This window comes from Spermophilus citellus (genome assembly GCF_964194105.1).
Source record: "Spermophilus citellus genome assembly, chromosome: 15".
NCBI classification, from domain to species: domain Eukaryota; kingdom Metazoa; phylum Chordata; class Mammalia; order Rodentia; family Sciuridae; genus Spermophilus; species Spermophilus citellus.
The window spans coordinates 34,821,972-34,840,897 of NC_138195.1; the positions used below are offsets into that span (position 1 = coordinate 34,821,972).

The 18,926-nt window shown below is 37.1% G+C and overlaps 1 protein-coding gene across 1 annotated transcript in view; it reads right to left on the reverse strand.

Annotated features, from left to right (window-relative positions):
* The window catches only part of CCDC6 (coiled-coil domain containing 6), a 118,882-nt gene that overhangs the window by 59,184 nt on the left and 40,772 nt on the right, over nt 1–18,926 (reverse strand). Inside the window, exon 2 of the mRNA XM_081267297.1 lies at nt 8,634–8,783. Within this exon, the coding sequence (XP_081123423.1) occupies nt 8,634–8,783 (150 nt within the window). The remainder of the gene's footprint in view (nt 1–8,633; nt 8,784–18,926) is intronic.

An 18,926-nucleotide genomic window follows, 5' to 3' on the forward strand; every position in this document is an offset into this window, starting at 1 on the left:
CCAACTGCTTATTTGTTTTCTCCATTTTAAGTCCAGACATCTCAACTGAACTTCTGACTTTTCCACTATAACCTACTCTATTTGCTGTCTTTCCTAAGCCTAAATGGTGGTAACTCCTTACTCTTCCCATCATTGGTGCCCAAACCTCCAAGTCTTTCTTGATCCCCTCTATTTTTCCCACACTATCTACACTATCCCACTATCCCCACTTTCCCACACTATCCACAAGCCTATGGGCTCTTCCCTCCAAACACACCCAGAAGGTCAGGGTCACCATTTTCACCGCTACCATCCTGCAAGAGTCCTCTCCATGTCTCATCCCATAATACAGAGTAGACATCCAATGGGTCTCCTTGCTCCCACCTTGGCCCCAATTCCATAATCTTCTCATGACACAGTAAGCACAGCAATCATGTTAAGAGTCACGTAAGATTATTTCACTGTTCAATACCCTGTGGTGGCTTCCATGGCAAAAGAATGCCAAGTCCTGACAGTGGCTCCCAAGGTGTATGTATCCTGAGTACTAGCTACCCAATCCCCAGGCCCATTTGCCTCCCAATCACATTTCATGTTCCTCTCTCCCCATGACCCCACTCTAACCACACTAGCTTCTCTGCTGCTCTTCCTACATGGCAGGTACAAGCTCACCTTAAGTACTTTCTTATTCCCTCTGGCTATAAATAAAACCCACATGGCCAGTTTCCTTTTCTCCAAGAACTGTTCCTGTATTACCTCTATGAGTAAACAATTTAAAATTTCAACTACCCTCACGTTCTTTACCATGTTCTATATTTCCCTGTGGCACTCAATAGTATCTTTTTATTTTCATATTTAACATTTGCCGGTACATAGAAATACATTTTTCTCATGTGGGGAAAAAAATCCTCAATTCTAATTACTTACCTGTAGATTGAGACTTTCCACTTACACAATTAATATAAGTAGTAATCATAGTTCCTCCTTTCAATCCTCCAATCTTTTTTCTTACCTTTCTATTCTGGCTGGCAATCTACAATAAATGTAGCAAGCATCCTGTTCATTCTTCATTTCAAAGGGAAAATTGTTAATGCATAATTAAACATGATGTTTGGGAAGGCTTTTGTAGGCTCTATCAGAGTTAAATTTTCTTCTATTCTTCCTACAGGATTTTATCAGGAATTATTAATTTTTTATCTAATTCTTTTTCTCCATTTATCGACATGATTTTTTTTTTCTTATAATTCTGTGAACATGGGTAATTACATTTACAAATTTTCCCCTGTTAAACTGTGTCCTCTTAGTATACATCCAACACATTCACGGTACATCCTTTTTAATATAACGCTGGCTTCATTTTACTTTTATTTAGGATTTTTTTTTTCTCATGATTGACATCAAACTATAATTTGCCTTTCTTGAACTATACTTGTTAAATTTGAGCATTAAGGATATATGTTAGTCTTTTTCTTTTTTTCCTTTAGAGTGCATGCAAGATTGGAATTATTTTATCCTTGAACTTCTGGTACAACTCTCAATGCAGCCATTTGAGTCTGGAATTCATTTTCTATAAATGCTAGCTTGTAATCAGTGATTCCATTTCTTCTACTTTCTTCTTCCCCGGTAGCTATATAAAGTTATGCTTTTTTCAAAAATTTGTCCATATCACCTAAATTTCAAATGGATTGTGACATCATTATTCTTAAGTTTTCACTTACTTTTTCAATGTCCGCAATACAAGTGACATTTTTTCTGGATTTCTGCCAGAGACTGTAAGCGTGGCTTTTATTTCTTTAATTGTAGTAAGCATAGTTGCTTTGTAGTTGAGGCCTGATAATTCTGATATCTGAAGTATCTGTGAAGTTCATTTCTCTTCTGTTATTTACGTTCATTTGTTCATGGAATCTTGAGCTTCATCTCTTTGATGTGAGCTGGATACTATGTTTCAAAATTTATCTATAGAACTTATAACCTAGGATGATATTATTTTGTTCCAGAATATTCTGTTTTCCTCAGCCAGGCACTTTAAGTCTCTGTCTGCCTTAATCCAGAATCGAAGTTTTATGTCTCTGATTCACACAGTTCATAGAAAATAGTTCACTCTTTCACTGAGGATGCAACTCTTCATGACTCAAGCTTCAAGTGGGAGGATGACCCCAACTTTGGCTGCTACAATCTTTGACTTCTGTAGCCCCAGTTCCATGTAATCATCACAAACACCTCTCAGCTGTTTCTGAGTGAACTGCAAATGCCCTGGGTTAGCAGCCCCGAGGCCAGAGTCTCTTCCAGATCTCAGGACAATAGTTCTTCACCATCTGGTTATTGTTAGTTCTCTGATACTTTCAATGAAAATTATAAGTATCCTGTTTTGCTTTTACTTATCATCACTGAGGTTGGTCTGAATTAAAAGCCACATATCACTTTGGTGAGAAGAAAACATAGCTACTTCCTTTCAGAAAACTGCTTTTATTTTGGTTCCTTGTCAGTATCTCAACACTGAAGGCTAGAGACAGGCCCTCTATAGCCAGCTTCCAGATAACACCTGGCTTCCCATCTACTCAAAGCACCCAAAGAGCAAAGTTTGAGTATTCTGGAAAAAGAAAGGTCTTCTCACCTAGGGGCTTACCTAGCTTATGAATAAAGGGGAAAAGAAGGTGAAGGCAGTTACAAGACATAAATTAATTATACAAAATTATTATTATAAGGTAATTAACTGACTGGGCTGATTATTAATTACTTTGGAAAAGAAACACAAAATATTGTGCCATGTATAAATACAAAGTTTTAAAAATATTTGAAGTGTTTCTAGTGATGGCTAAAGTTCATCTACCGTGGGGCCAAATATTCAACAGATGAGATTCACCTTTCCCACAGAAATAGCAAAGCCTCCCACTTCTGAAAAATAAAGCAACCCTTTGCCCCAGCTTTACCTAATTGTTTTTATTTTCCTTCTACCTTTGTTTTTCCCTTCTACCTGCTTTTTTCTCACATTTTATGTCAAAGAAGTCAGCACAGAATACCTCTGAGTCTTTATTATTACTGCATATATATATTTTTTTCTTTTTTAATCTGTATGAGCACATCAATTCTAGCAATAATACTAGCAAGGGTGTGTATGCATACACACACAAAATGCACACTTTAAAAGACAGGCTGGGAGCAGTGGCACATGCCTATAATCCTAGCAACTAGTGACGCTGAAGCAGGAAGACTCCAAGTTCAAAATCAGCCTCTGCAATTTAGTGAGGTCCTAAACATCTTAGCAAGATGTGGCTCAGCAGTTAAGCACCACTCAGTTCAATACCTATATCCAAAAATAATAATAATAATTAAGCAACTTAGCAATTTCTTACAACCAAAGAACTATTTTAAGTTTACTGTGTTTTCTGATCATAACCCAAATTAAGTTTTATTGAGAGCTTTGGAACATGCTACTAATAGGAAAATTCTAGTTTTATACTTTGAGCACTAGCAGTTGCAATTAAAATGCCAAAAAGAACCTGGTGGTTCCTTGCAGATATATGGTGAATGCAATATGTGAACCCCTTGCTCCATGGAAAGAAACAAAGATCAGATAAAGCGGAGACTGAGGTAATTGGGAATGAAACAAGAAAAACTTGTGCCCCAACTGTTTTGAATGTTATTATGTGATAGCAACTTTCTCTGATCAGTTTAATAGCCCTGAAAAAAACTACAGGCCAAGAGGGCCTCAGGTCTAGCCATTTTAATGAAGAACATATTTCAAGGTCCATTCTCCTCTCCCATAGGGAGACCCAAGTTTTCATCTGAATGGATACAATGGCAGTCTTAGCCTCGATGTCTTTGGAATTAAGGAATTAGTTTCATACATTATTTATCACCCTGACATGTGATTTTGCTGCCTGCACAAAGAAACTCATTACTGTTTTAGTGAACTGGGGGACAGGAAGCAGCCTCCGACTCTGGGGTAGATGTTTGAAAAGCAGGGAACTGGGGAGTTGAGGCTCACTTCTGACACCTGCAGACACATCCTGCAGACACAACCCTTCTGGGGTTAGGAGTGTGAGCTCTAGAGGGAAACATGAATCCATTAGGTTGAACTGAAAGAAGAAATGACTTCTCCAGGGAGGAGAGAGAGAAAGCAAAAGAAGTGGTAAGGCTTCTGTCTAGCTGAACAGGTAGAACTGGAACTTGCTGAAATTCTTCCCGTTTTATTCCTCCATAAAAAGAGATGGAAGAAAAATGCTGCTGCATATCCTCCCAAACTGCTCAGCTATCAATCTTTTGGCAGTGGCAGTTTCAGCAGCAGTTTGGCCCACGACTTTCTTCTCTACATCCTCTTTCCATAGATGCCAGGAAAATTTCAACTGCTTTAATTCTAGGAGGCCTTCTAACCTTAGTAACCAAGTCAAAAATAAACAAGCCATGACACTTTACAGGAGGTCCAGAAAACTTTTCTTCTTAAGTATTTCTAATCATTGATAAAAAATGTATCCCTCTATAAGGACTTGGTCATAATTATTTCTATTATAGTTATAATGGTATTATTTTCTTGGGACCAGATTCAATTTAAAATGCAAATCAAAAGAACACCACTTTTTTTTAAAATCTATTTGTTATTCTTAAGGTAGAAAATTGGGAGTGGGAGGCAGATCGAAGGTCTGAAATTTCAAAGTTGGATTACGTTAATACCCAGCACTCTTCTTATCTCAGTGTTGTTCTCACATTAATAAATAAATATATATATCTGTTAACTTTTGGCAGTCATATTTGCTGAGAAAACTGTAAACAACAACTCTGAGCCTGAGGATAGGCTCCCCAAAGAACAGGAAGTGAGCCTGATACAATCAGGCCAACATAAAAGCAGGTGGGAAAATTTAAAACAGCTAATGCCATTATCAGTCTCAGCAATAACAGGTCTTCCAGGGAATACTGGTGATTGCTAGTTAACAGTTAGCCAGAAAAACCAGGTTGGCTTTTTTGTTTTTTCCTCTAAGAGAGGCCAGTGGAGTGAATCACATAAAGACAAACCAGAGAATTAAGGTTCTGATTATACTAGTTCTTATTGATGTGGGCCATCTATCACCCATGAGTAAGTCTTATTCTTCAGGGGTTTCAGTGCACTGCTCCCCATGACAAAGAGACAAGAATTATGAGAGCAGCATTATTAGAGGAGGACTCCAAATTCTCAGAGTCACAGGCCCAGATATTGTTTCAAAATATAAGAATAACCAGGCAACACAATTTTTAAGTTCCCTTAAAAAAAAAAAACAAGAAAAAAAAAGTTATTTCCTAACCACTAAACCCATCGTACAATCATAATAACCACCTTAGATCTGGGCGTGGTGGTTCATGCTTGTAATCCCTACGCATTGGGAGGCTGAGGCTGGAGGATTGCAAACTTGAGGCCAGCCTCCACCACTTAGCAAGACCCTGTCTCATAATAATAACTGCTAATGTATTAGAGAATCACCTTTTAGATATTTCTACTAACACGTTACATGTCAAATTGTGAGTTTTGCTCGTAAAACATTTCTTATCAATTTTAATTACAAATAATGACTAAACTACAACTTTTCTTCAATGCATTCCAGGGCAGCATTCCGCTCAGAGGCAAGTTTTTGCGAGACCTGCCAAAAATGCTAGAATTTTTAGACCAAATTCTCACCAATCAAGTAGTCAATCCCATGATCTGGGCTCAGAAATGAGCAGATTTTCCAGACAGAAGAGTTTTCACAAAATGGAGACATAACAAAATCAAAGGAGCTCTCCTTGGTGTATGCGGTTTGTTTCAGTAAGGATTAGCATGCCTGGAGGTGTTGAAGCTACCACCCCAAACAACTGGATCTTCTAAAGAGCAGGGATTTCCTCTCATCTACACTTAAACTTGATTCAGTTTTTAAAGGTATACCAGTTGGGCAACAGCAGATAGGAAGGGAGACATTCTACAGCAATATTCTCATTTTTGTTCTCAGGATGAAAGAGTCCCTTTGAAATGCACATAAAAGCAACAACCAATTACTGTCAGAGAAAACAGCCAGAGCTTGCGGACAACCTCAAACTGTTCTATAAATAGCCCCTCAGTGGCCTCTAGTGAAAAATGCTAAACACTTTCATGGTGCACAGGTCAATTCACCCACTTGTCTATTGGTGACACTTGCAGTATGGTTCCTCTAAGCAGGCATTTCGTTGTAAAGTCCTATCCAGAAGCAACCATTCTAGAAAATCATATTTAAATAATTACACAGTTGGAAAAGTCTATTGATATCAATTACTCTAAAAGTCTTCCAGATGGAGAGAAGTTCTTCCATGCTGGGTGGCAGAAATTCTGAATATTCAACAAAGGACTGGTTGAAACCATTAAGTAAATATGTACTGGGAGCCTGGGAATGGCTGCCAAAAGCCAGGGAGCCCTTCCCCACTGGCCAACATCAGAAGGCAGGTTCTTCGTTTATTACAAAATGTTGTGATACCTGGCATCCAAAGTGATAGATTATGTATCAGGCCACAGAATGGACATCATTTAAAACCCTGCAATGGGCCTCAACTTGAAGCCTCTGGGTATCCATCTCCTTCCAAAAGCCTAATATCCCAGAAAAAGAAATATGGCATTACTGTTTTGAGGATAGAGAGTTTCAGTTTAAAAATGTCCTAGAGATAGATCCATCTGGTGACAGTTGCCCAACAATATGAATGTTTTGACTGAGGGCAAACGTAAGACCTGGCCACGCAAGGCCTAGAACTATACCTTATACAATTTTTGACAAAAACAGTTTATTGTGTTTTCAGCTTATATACTATTCCATATCTTTGGAAAGGAAATATTGGGGGAAGTGAATCTAGGGTTTAATATATCAGTTTTTTTCCTCCTACAGCCACTCATAGTTATAAACTTTTAAAATACAAGAATTATGGAAAAATAATCACTACAATTCTTCAGGCTATAGCATCACTTGTAGGATGTTCAGAGCTTAAATTTAAGTCCAAACCTTCTTATGGCAGTTGATTATTAAAACAAACTTCCTCTTCTGTGTTACATGGCTCTTAGGTTTTCATTCTTTTTTACTCTTATTGAAAGGGACACCAATGTCCTTGGAAAGCAGGTGGGTTATAAATGAATGAGAGGTCAGTTATAAACTGACAGCCACTCACAGTGGAGATGAATCTTTAGAGAGCAAAGGAACATCGTCTGACTAAGTTTTTGTTGCTTTTCTATGGCATTTTGATCAAACACCCCCCAAATACTAAATATAATGTTAAGTTTGGGGACAAAAATTTTTCTTACAGTATCAAAAAATAGGGCACCTAAACTCGGGAAAAAACAAACCATAATTGCATCCCTATCGTTCTAGAAGCACCATGCAGAATAAGCCACCTAAGTTGCCAAGGTGAGATACATCGAAAGTCAAATTAACCTTCTCCCTCCTTTTTTTTTCTCTCTCTCTCTCTAAATCACAGTGCAAATGAATAAATAAAAAGTTTCAGTGCAAAACTTTTGCCATGAAGCTCTGCTAAATGATAATGGCTAGGTACCTCTATCCTACAATTTCAAGAGCTACCATCTAAATCAAATTTTGTACAAGACTGCAACAGTATCTTGATTCAGTAATCAGGAATAAAAATGAAAAAAAGAAAAACAAAAGTTGCTTGTACAGTCTTCATACTAAAGTTTCTATATAACAAACCTTCTAATATCCTGTAAGGATCTTCTTTGTGAGGAGGTAAGAAATTAGAATATTTTTTTAAAGCCTCAAATATTTTCTTATTACAACCTTACTAAAATACATACTTCAGCCTAACTGATAAACTTGTTAGTAATCTGGTAAATAGAGAATACAGGGGTGTTTCTTTCAAAGATACGTAAAATTAGTAATAATGTTCCTGCTGTTATATTTATATCTGCTCACTTATTTTGGACATACAGTGCTAAGTAATGAAATCCTAATATCCTATGTATTCTTAACTTCATACTGAGTAATCCATAAACTATTTCTTCTAAAAAATTTTTACTTGTACTTTGTTAGTAAGCTTTGAAAGTGATTCTTTTTAATATAGAGAGAGGAATGCATCCTCAACTAGACAAATCAAACTCTCCTTTGCTTTATATGGTGTCTTCTTTATGTTATTAATGATTGCTGGTAAGTTTTAATACTTGTCTGGTATCTGTTTAGTAATACATTACTCACCCATCTGAATGCTTGACTGTAGTTTTAACTATCATGGATACCTTTTTTTCATTTAAAGACATTTCAATTTATGTCCTCATATTTTAGTTCAAGAGACCCACTTACAAATATCAAAATTATATACTCATTATAGATTCCCTGTAAAAGGAAAAAGAAATCTCATATTTGGTGTTAATCCTTATATTTTCAAAATGCTACATATAACATCGCCTGGGTTGAGGCCTCATACTTATCAACCATGTTTTGAAATATCCAGGGTATAAAATATCTTACTTTCGATTACAGATGGGCTACAGAACCACAGTTTCAAGTATCACACTGCTGCCATCCTTAAACTGGTTATTTTTAATCTCCAAAGAACTTCAGCTTTAACCTCATCAGCAAATGTTTCAAGCAAAGTGCTCTATCAAAGTCATATTTTTTTTTTTTTTTTTTTTTGTCCCACAGAGGAAAATAGGCAGGGAAGATGCGAGGATAGAAAAGATAATTTACCTGCATCAATTTTCTGGAGAGCTCATTAGTGAGGAACTCTTCTTCCTTCTCGTAATTTACAGCAAGGGTTTCTTTCTCCTTCTGCAAAGCCTGAATTTTCTTGAATAAAGTATTACTGATGAATTCTTCTTCCTGCTCAGCCCTGGCTTGCTGTTTTACAAAAAAAAAAAAAAAGAAAAGAAAAAGAGAGCAAAACAAAAACACATGTTAAGGAAACAGGAAATTTACTAATTGTAATATAGTTCTTATTTCCAGAGAGGGTGCCTATTTTAATTAGAGTTCTATTTTTAACTATGACCAACACACCCCAGCAAGCACAAAACAGCAAATATTACTATTACCCCAAAGGGACTCTCTGTACTATGCATGGCCCTTCTTCTTAAAGTGATATATCAAATTAGCAAAAACTGTACTGCAGTTTTGGGATACTTTTATGTTCGTTTTTTGGTATTGGGGATTGAATGAGGATACGGGGGTACTGAGCTGCTAAGACAGGGTCTCACTAAATTGCTGAAGCTGGCCTCAAACTTGTGACCATCCTCCCTCAGTCTCCCCAGTGACTGGGATTATAGGCACACATGTACTACAGTTTTTATGAAGCATTCACAAATCAATAACCGAACACAGAAAGTTCCTTCTCATGTAGCAGAAAGGTCCAGTATGTGAATGCATTCCTACTAACTCTCCAAGTCACTACTTCTCATAGGCTTGTAATTAAAAAAAAAAAAAAAAAAAAAATGTTGTCTACATATTTTAAAACTGGAGCAGAGAAGTTCAAATCACTTAAAAGAATATCACCTCTCTTTAAGACATTACTGAAAGCATGTGGGCATACCATTAAAAAAAAACAATAGAGGGCTGAGGTTGTGGCTCAGAGGCAGAGTGTTTGCCTTGCACATGTGAGGCACTGAGTTCCATCCTCAGTAAAAATAACAAACAAAATAAGGGTATTGTGTCCATCTATAACTAAAAAATTTTCTAAAACATTTTTTAAAAAGCAATAGATACACATGGACACATTAACGTGTTCATGGATATAATTACTAGAAGACAATAAACCAAAGCTGTTAACAAAGTAGTGAGAATCTCATCTGTAAGAGGTAAGGGCAGATGAAAGGATTTTTTTTTTTTTTTACTTTATTTCCCTACTGGGAATTATGGGGGTGATGGAAAATACAGGTATTAATGAATTGAAACACCTGAAAAACAGAAGAAAAGGGAGTCAGGCTTAATTCAATGACAATATTCTTCTGTAGATCCTCACAAATGCTTTTATAGACTAAACAGACTGATAAAAGTTAATTATTCTTTTATGTATGGGAAGAGATACTGGGGAATGGACTCGAGGGTACTACCTTTTTCTTCTTTTTTCTTCCCTTTTTTGAGACAATCTTGCTAAATTGCTAAGAATGACCTCAAACTATGATTCTCCTGTCTCAGCCTCCTGAATTACTAGGATTAAAGATGTATGCCACTACTGTACCTGGGAAACCTAACCATCCTTGAAGGAGAGTCATCTTTTCAGAAAGAAATGGACTCAATTGTATTAAAAGCACTTTTTAAACTGCAACATTTTGATGCATCTGTACCAAATAATGCATTTCTATTTTATCTGCCAGTCAAGGGAGGGAGAGCTACATGAATTCCAAACCTCTAGCACCTCCACTTATTATAAAAGGGCCAGAGGACAAGAAACAAAAGGGACTCATATCAATTACCACCTTTTAGCATTCAAAAGTCCAGCAACCACTCCCAGGTCTTATGGCTTAAATTTGGTACCCATTTGCCAGCTTCCAACACTTGCACCCTAATACCACAGTTTAATGTAGCATCACTCCCTGGGCTCCACATCCCAGCAGCCCTCGAGGAAGTATACCATAGTTCCCAGAACTGCTTGCCAAACAATTCTATAAGAGAACCATGCACAGTACTTAGACTGAAAAACAGTTAAACTAAAGCTGGAAACTTTAGGAGAAAGTCTAGAACTTGAGTTCCTAAGGAAGCCATTCTGGAATAGTCCAGGAGAATTGAACGATGAAGAACACATCCACCAGCTAATAAATTCCTGTGACAAGCCAAGGGCACACACTGAATACCGTGGCTCCCTTAATCGCCTCCTGTTTCACTAGACCTTCTCAATGCCTGGTCCTTGCACTATAGTCAAAGAGAACTGCTGGGCACTGGGGCTTCCCTGGCCCTTTAAATCAATCCCTACTCCTCTTCCAAAGTCGCAAACTTCAAGATGTCCTCCTGCAATGGGCAGAGGGCCAAGGTATTTACTTAAGGCATATCTGACATATATATCCAAGCCCACAATCTCTCCAAGCTACCCGTTTTTCCGGTTTTGATGGACAAAGCCCTATATGATTTGAATGATGATTACACTCTGAAAGTTATAGAAGAAAAAGAACAATAGGAACCATAATGCTCTCCAGAGTCTTAGAATTCAAAAGGGGGGCTGCCATAAATTAGTTTCATTATCATGCCAGACTCAACGACTTGCAAATTATTGCACACTTAAGAGTTCAGACATTTGGTAAACTTAATCATTATCGATAAAGAGGGCCCCGATGAGGCTGAGCAGATCATCCTCCCATTTACATGGGGGCTTGGAAGTAACAAGCAGAAAATAAGCTAACAGTTTATTCCCTTGAAACTGAAAATAAACCCAAGTTGTATTTGTGTAGCTCTCTCTTCCATGTGATATAACCATTAAGTTATAGGGATAATAGATTTCAGTGTATTATAAAAATGAACTCTAAGAGAGAAAACAGGTTGCCAAAGGAATGGAGAATGATTGCTCAGTGAATGGTTCCCTAAAAAGGGTTTCTTTTAGAGGTGAAGACATTTTCTGGAACTGGATGCTAATAGTTTACATAAGCTTTTAAATAGTCAAGAATTCAAAACTCAGCTGGGTGTGGTGGCACACACCTACAGTCCCATTTGGCGGCTAAGACAGGAGGATCACAAATTCCAGGCCAGCCTTAGCAACTTAGGGAGACTCTGTCTCAAAATAAAAAATAAAAAAGGATGGGGATATGGCTCAGTGGATAAGCACCCCTGGGTGCAATCCCCAGTACCTAATTAAACTAGAACTCACTTAACTGTACATTTTTAAGGGGTAAATTTTATGGTATGTGGATTGAGTCTTGATTTTAGAAAAAGGGGCTCTGATAATTAGTAGGATCTGAATTTCTCAGAGCCCAATTTCCTTGCAGTTCTTCACGAAAAGAATGGCAAAATTTTAAGATGCGGGCAGAGAGATGAAGAATAGGCTTGTTCTACAGTTCCTTCCAAAGTGAGTGACAAATCAGGGGTCTTGGGAAGCTGAGGCTTTGACAAACAAAATTATTCACCATTTTAGAATAGCCTCTTCTTTCTAGGCAAAGCCCATTAATAGAAAATGCCACTCTCAGGAACTCTGAATGACCACGAGGGATTGGCCTGTTAAAGACTATTTAACTTAACAAAGGGTTAATATGGCTAACAGTTTATCCAAAGCTCCCAGGAGCCAAGTTTTCTGCCACCAGTTCTAAGCTCTAGTGGGGGAGACAGACGTTCAAATGGGACAGATTGGCTTAAGAATGAACACATAAATGAAGAAAAAAGGCAAAGATATCCAGTGTATCCAGTGAACCTCAAAGAAAAACTTTAGAAAAATCAGACATAGCGTATTAACACTGTGGATAAACTTGATATTAGAGAAGGAACCATGCATGATAGAAAAGTATCCAGTGTCCATTCACTTTCGCAAGTTTCTCCCTGTGCTGTGTGTAGTATGATCTCACTCTTGATCTTTGTCTTGGTTTTATTTTCCAATCCCAAAAAAAGGCCATTTTTATTTAAGCCATAAAATAAATTATCTTTCCAATGTATTCAAAACAAAACACAAAACAACCCCAGATGCAACCAAGAAGACTGTGGCCCAAAGAAAAAAACAACAAATCCCTGAGCACCTATGTGCAAGCAGGAAGAGAGTTAGCCAGGCAACAAGTGGGCCAAGAGGAGCTGAAACAGGTCCCTTAAGAAATCTCATCCACAGGTTTTATCAGCGTATTTCCCCCTTTTATCTGAAATGCCTGAAACCTCAGCAGGCCTGAAGACATACAAATTCAAACTTAAAGCCACACTTCAATCAAGGTTTACCTAATCCCCCTCTAAGTTCTCAAATGAAAATGTAAATAAAAACATTAGAAACTCTTCCAAAGAGGAAAGTTTTTCTTATTACCATCTGGTATATTTGTATAGTTGAAGACTGGGAAATTCAAGCAGATATTAAAAAAAAAAAAAAAAACTGATTACATTTTCATGCTCGATATGGTTCTAGTTGCTACGTTTAGAAATGGAGTGAATCTTGTATAATCTCACTTACTTATTAATAAACATGTTACCCTCCACCCAGCTGTAATAGTGTCTACTAATATGAAGACTAAAGTACCTTTCCATCATTTTTTTTCTCATTTACCAAAAGCCCAACACAATCAGTTTAAAGGCGGGGGGAGGGGAAGCAGAAGGAGGACAGGAAAAATTTGCCAAGTCCTCAGGAGAAAATAAACACTGAAACAATTCTTGTAAAATATTTTCTCTTGAGTCACCACATATTTAGGTAACCATACTATACATAAGCATAATTTTCTGCATACAAGGAAAACAATTTGCTCTGATCCACTGTTATCAAGACCTGGGAACAACTTTGATGGGAGATTCCAATGTTATTACTTAAGGTCTCTGTTATCCATAGCATTTGGAGGGTTGGTATAAAAAGAATTCCAAATCTCTCCACAATGGCACTCACTGCTGAGAAAATCCACATGCCAAAACCAAAATCATGTAAGATGATGTAACTCATGATCTGTCAAGCATAAGCTAAAGAAGGGTTTTCCAAAGCAAGAAATTACAGGCAAACATCTATTTGATAGTGGGTGTGGGGAAAGGATATAATTAGGAGAAAGTTCACCTTACTACAAAGAGAAGACACTTGCATCAGCTTTAAAAAATTACTTTTAAGTTGGTTCATAACTTCTTTTAACAAAGAATCATAAAACTAAGATATCTTGAATGTTTAATGCTTAAGGATCTAAGCAAGATTCATCTAAATAACATATTTGAATGCATTATTCCAAGTATTTAAACTTACTCTTTGATTGTTTAGTCACTTATAATCTAAATTTCAATGATCTTAAATCTCAGTCTGAAATATCATCTGAACCATCTAGTTAGAATTGCAGGCACTACACAACACACGGCCAAGCAACTAAATAAAACCCAATTCTTTCTAAACTGTCATTTATACGTGCACCACTGCACATATGGATTTTTTTCTGGGAGATGCTTGGAGTTTGAAAGAATTCCTCATGACTCATGGCTGCTGGCACTTACGAGATTAGCTCAAATATCAAGCATGCCAATGGGTTTATCAACACAGACTACATTCCTAAAGAAATCTGCTTAACACTGAAGTACCAGGATGGCAGGGGTGGGTGGCAGTGACACAGAACACAAGCCTGCAAACACCTTCCTTTCTTCTAATAGAGTCAAGAATAGGATTCTGATGATATGCCTGAGAATCACAATTCTGCAGTTAGTCTGTGGAAGTACTAGGATAGGGTGTGCTTTCTCCACATACTGCACACTTGCTGGCAGTAAAAGCAATTCATCAATTAAAGCACTTTTATTATCTGCTCTACTCTAGAATAGCCAACAAGTCACTAACCTACACAGGGATCAAGTAGGACATTACATGTCCAGGCAACTGCTATTTTTGCCTCAGAGTCTATGCCCAGGCTATTGCCACAGAAATGGAGGGTAAGACAAACAACAAGCACCACAGGGTAACTTCCTGAATAAAACAACCTAGACTGAGGTTAATAAGGACCAAACAGTTACCAAGTTTTATGAACCTGTAGTACCTCTAAAACCAGCTTTGGAAAAAGGACTAGGAGACTCTTCAACTATGGATTCTGCAGAGGACAGACACATTCCCCTGTGTGTGTGCTATTGCCCAGGAGCAGAACACAGCTCCACACCATGTGCATTCATCCCCACCCAAACTTGTCCACAAGAAGGCTCAAGAAGATAAGTCCATTGGTCACTTGCTTGGAAACAGAGATGAAAGACTACTAAAAAATTAATGTTTACACTGGCTTTATGAACTTTATGTCTCACAGACCCATAACAAACAGGAAGGGGAAGGTTTCATATACAGTGTCAAACTCTGGAGTCAGGCTGCCTGGCTTACAAGGTAGCTGTGGGGGCCGCGGGGAAGGCATGTGACTTCTTCAAGGCACAGTTTTCACCTTTGTAAAGTGAAAGTAATGTCATCTCCCTCTAAGTTGGTTACAAAGACAAAATGAAATAATCCACAGAAAGGGCTTATCACAGTGCACAAGTTTTCTAAGAAACTGTATATTCATACAATAGAATGTTATTCACTCATTTAAAAAAAGTAATAATATATGTTAAAACATGGATAAACCTTGAAAACATGCTAGGTAAAATAAATAAGACACAGATTTCACATACAACTAGGATGCCATAACTATGAAAAATCCAAAATAGGCAAATCCACATGAACTAAACCTAGATTTGCAGGTGTCCAGGATTGAAAGTAGGAAAGAATGGGAAGTGAGCGATCCCTAATGGGTGGGCCATCCCTTTTCAGGGTGATGAAAATGTTTTAGAAATAAGAAAATGATGGCTGCCTAACTACTGAACTGTTTACTTTTTAGGTGCTCACTGTGGCATATGAATTGTCTCTTTTTTCAAAGCCTTTATTATGTGACGGTGGAAAGGACAGCAAAACCCAATCCCCAGGGCCAGGTAAAGAATGGCAGCTGGAGGAGGAGGAGTAAAAGCAAAACTGGCCTGTGCGTGCATAGGGGCAGGAAGGCCTGCCATCCCCAAGACTTGGGCAAAGACCCACTGTCCCAGGAGAAAAGTAGGTAATGCTCTCCTGCCCCAGACACACATCAGATTGAAGGCAGGGATTGGCGACCAGAGGAGGAGGGGACAGCAATGCTGAACAGACCTGATGTCCTTGGCCCAGGTTCCCAGGGCTTATCCAAGAGAAGAGCTGAGAACCTCCCTTAACAGTCTAGTCACACCCTTCAACATAGGAGAGACCACCAACAGTGCAGCAAGTGCTGAAGAGGGGGCCAGAGTGTGGGGAGCACCCTGCAGCCCAGGAGAGTAGAACATTAACACTCAGGAAAGTGGGACCCCCACCCTAACTCCAAGGTGACAGTAACCCACAGCTGAGGCATTTAAAGCCTACAGTACAATAAAAGAAATAATCCCAGCAGAACCCAAACCCAACTCAGCTGTGGATTAGATTACTTCAACCCCACTTTAATGACCTAACAGAAGAGGAGGCAAAAGTTCATTTCTGGGCATAAACACCGTCTACCTCAGTCTCTACAGGTCTTCTATATAATATCTGGCACTCAGTCAAAATTATTTAAAAAAAAAAAATCACAAAAAATGCAAGAACAAATTAAGATATCAGTCAATCAACAGAAAAGACTTGGAGATATACCAGATATAAAAACTGTTGATTTTAAAATAACCAAGATTGATGTGTTAAAAGATCTAATGAAAAAAAAAAGTGAACTACATGGAGTATACAGAGAGAGGGAAACTAAAATAGTTAAAACAGAAATGATCAGGATAGATAACTTGGTATCAGAGAAGAAGCGTTCCTCAATGGGATCATCGTCGAGAGGATGGTGTGAGAACAGGGTAAGAAACCCTCTCATCCCAAAACTTGGACAGAGACCCAATGACCCTAAAGGAAAGCAGACTTAGCATAAATTAGAAAACAGAAAACTAAAGCATCCATAGAAACCATTAACTGAAATAAAAATTGGGGGGAAAACAAAAAATTGTGGTGGAAGTGAGTTATAGATCATCCTTGGGAAAATTTCTAATGGTCTATTAATGTAACTGGAGTCCCAGAAAAAGAAAATAAGGGAAAAAAAAAAAAAAGAATTACTTGAAAAGACATGGCAAAGAATTTTCCAAAATTAATGAGAACAAACCACAGATTCACAAAGTTCAGGGAACCTCAATCAGGATAAACACTGAACAACATAAAACAGATAAATACCCTTTAGTCATCATAATCAAATTACTGAAAAATCAAAGATAAAAAGAAAATCTTAAAGACAGCCAGGAAAAAAAAAAAAGACCCTATTAAAAAATAGTGAAAAGGAAGCCCTCAAACTTGAGGATATTTGCAACGCAGGTAACAAATGATTAGTACACAGTACAAAGAACAACCGTGAAGAAATCAATCTCTAATAGAAAAAATATATAAGCAGGAACTTTAGAAAAACAAATATTTGGCAAATTTTAAACATTCAGATTCAGATTCACAAGTAATTAATGCAAGTCCAAGTTAAGATCTTCATTTTCTATACCCAAGATCAGGAAAAATTAAGGAATTCAATGAGATCAGATTTCTGACTAGAATGTGGACCAATGGCAATTCTCGTGTAATATAGGTGGGAGTTTGAAAGGGTACAGGTTTTTGAAAAATTAAACATTCTTAAACTCTACCATGTGCCAATTCTTAGGCATATGCCTTAATTAATATGTGATTTTTAAAATAACAAAGAATCTCTTTCATCTATATAAGAAACAATTCAAAAATATTCATTACATTGTTTTCTTAAGTAAAATACTGGAAATACTCCCAAATACCTATTCAGGAGGGAAACAGAATATTCATAGAATTAAAAAAAAAAAAGCAGTGAAATCAAAGAAATACAGCTAAACACAATATGAACAAATCAAAGACATAGTACTGAGTGGAAAAAAACTGCAGAAAAATATATTTCTTCAGGGCTGGGGTTATGGCTTAGTGGTTAGAGCGCTTGCCTCTAATGCATGGGACACTGGGTTTGAACCTTAGCACCACATAAATTAATAAAATAAGGATATTGTGTCCATCTACAACTAAAAAATTTTAAAAGAGAAAGAAAAATACATTTCTTCAATGAATTTTAAAAAGCAGAATAAATTACACATTATTTATGGATGCACTTGTGAGATTAAGGATAGGAAAATAAGATAGGAATGAAATTCGTATGTAAATACAATGGTCTCAGTACCATTCTTGTCCTTATGTTGAGTGGAGAACCCAGGTGTTTACCCTCTCAGGCTTTATAACTTACATGTGTTATATGGTCCATTTGGGTTTTTTTCTTTACTACGTAAAAAATATTAAAAATAATATTTTTACATAGTAAAGAAATGTTTAAATGTTTAAAAATGGTCATAAATCATTTTATCTTAGTATTGATATGTGTTAAAAATATGTGTAAACCTCAAAATAACATAGTTCATGATAGAGGCCTGACAGAAAAGAACACGTATTATATGAACCCACTTACAGGAAGCATCCAGAATAGGCAAATTTACATAGACAGGTTTGTGGTTGTGTGGAGCTGGGGAGAGAGGTTGAAGTGGTAAGGAGAGAAAGAGAGTGAATGCTAATAGGTACAAAATTCTTTTTTTTGGAATAATAAAAGTGTTCTAAAATGAGATTATGCTAATGATCACAAAAGTGTAAATATACTAAAAACCACCAAATTGTACACATTAGACAGATAAATTTTATGGTATGTAAATTATATCTCAATAAAGCTCTTTTTTAAAAAAAAATAATCATCTCTAACAAGCACATTTTTGTTCCTATCAGGAATACAATGAAACACAAAAATGTCAAATAGCCTTAGGTACAAAAGAGATGGAGGCTTAAATTGAATATAATTAAATATGAAAAAGCTCTGACTTTATATATCACTATAGTGATTCATGAGAGTACTCAGTATATATTACTGATGTCTAATATTTATCATTTTGACAGGTGGCACATGCCTGTAATCCCAGCAGCTGGGGAGGCTGAGGCAGGAGGATCGTGAGTTCAAAACCAGTCTCAGCAAAAGCGAGGCACTAAGCAACTCAGTGACACCCTGTCTCTAAATAAAATACAAAATAGGGCTTGGGATGTGGCTCAGTGGTTGAGTACCCCTGAGTTAAATCCCTGGTACCCCAAAAAGAAAAAGAAAACAGTCTTTGAAGCATGGGCTAGCTATCTCTATTATGCTCAGGCAAGCTTTGATTATAAATGCTCTAAAGTTATAAATGTTCTGATTTTAATTAAGTTGGTTGTTAGTATAACATTTTGTTCTGCAACAACATTAATTGTGATTCAATTCTCAAGGCCAGTTTTCAAAAACTCCTTCATAGCATGATGTAACTGAATTGTGGTATGGAAAAAAAAAAAAAAAA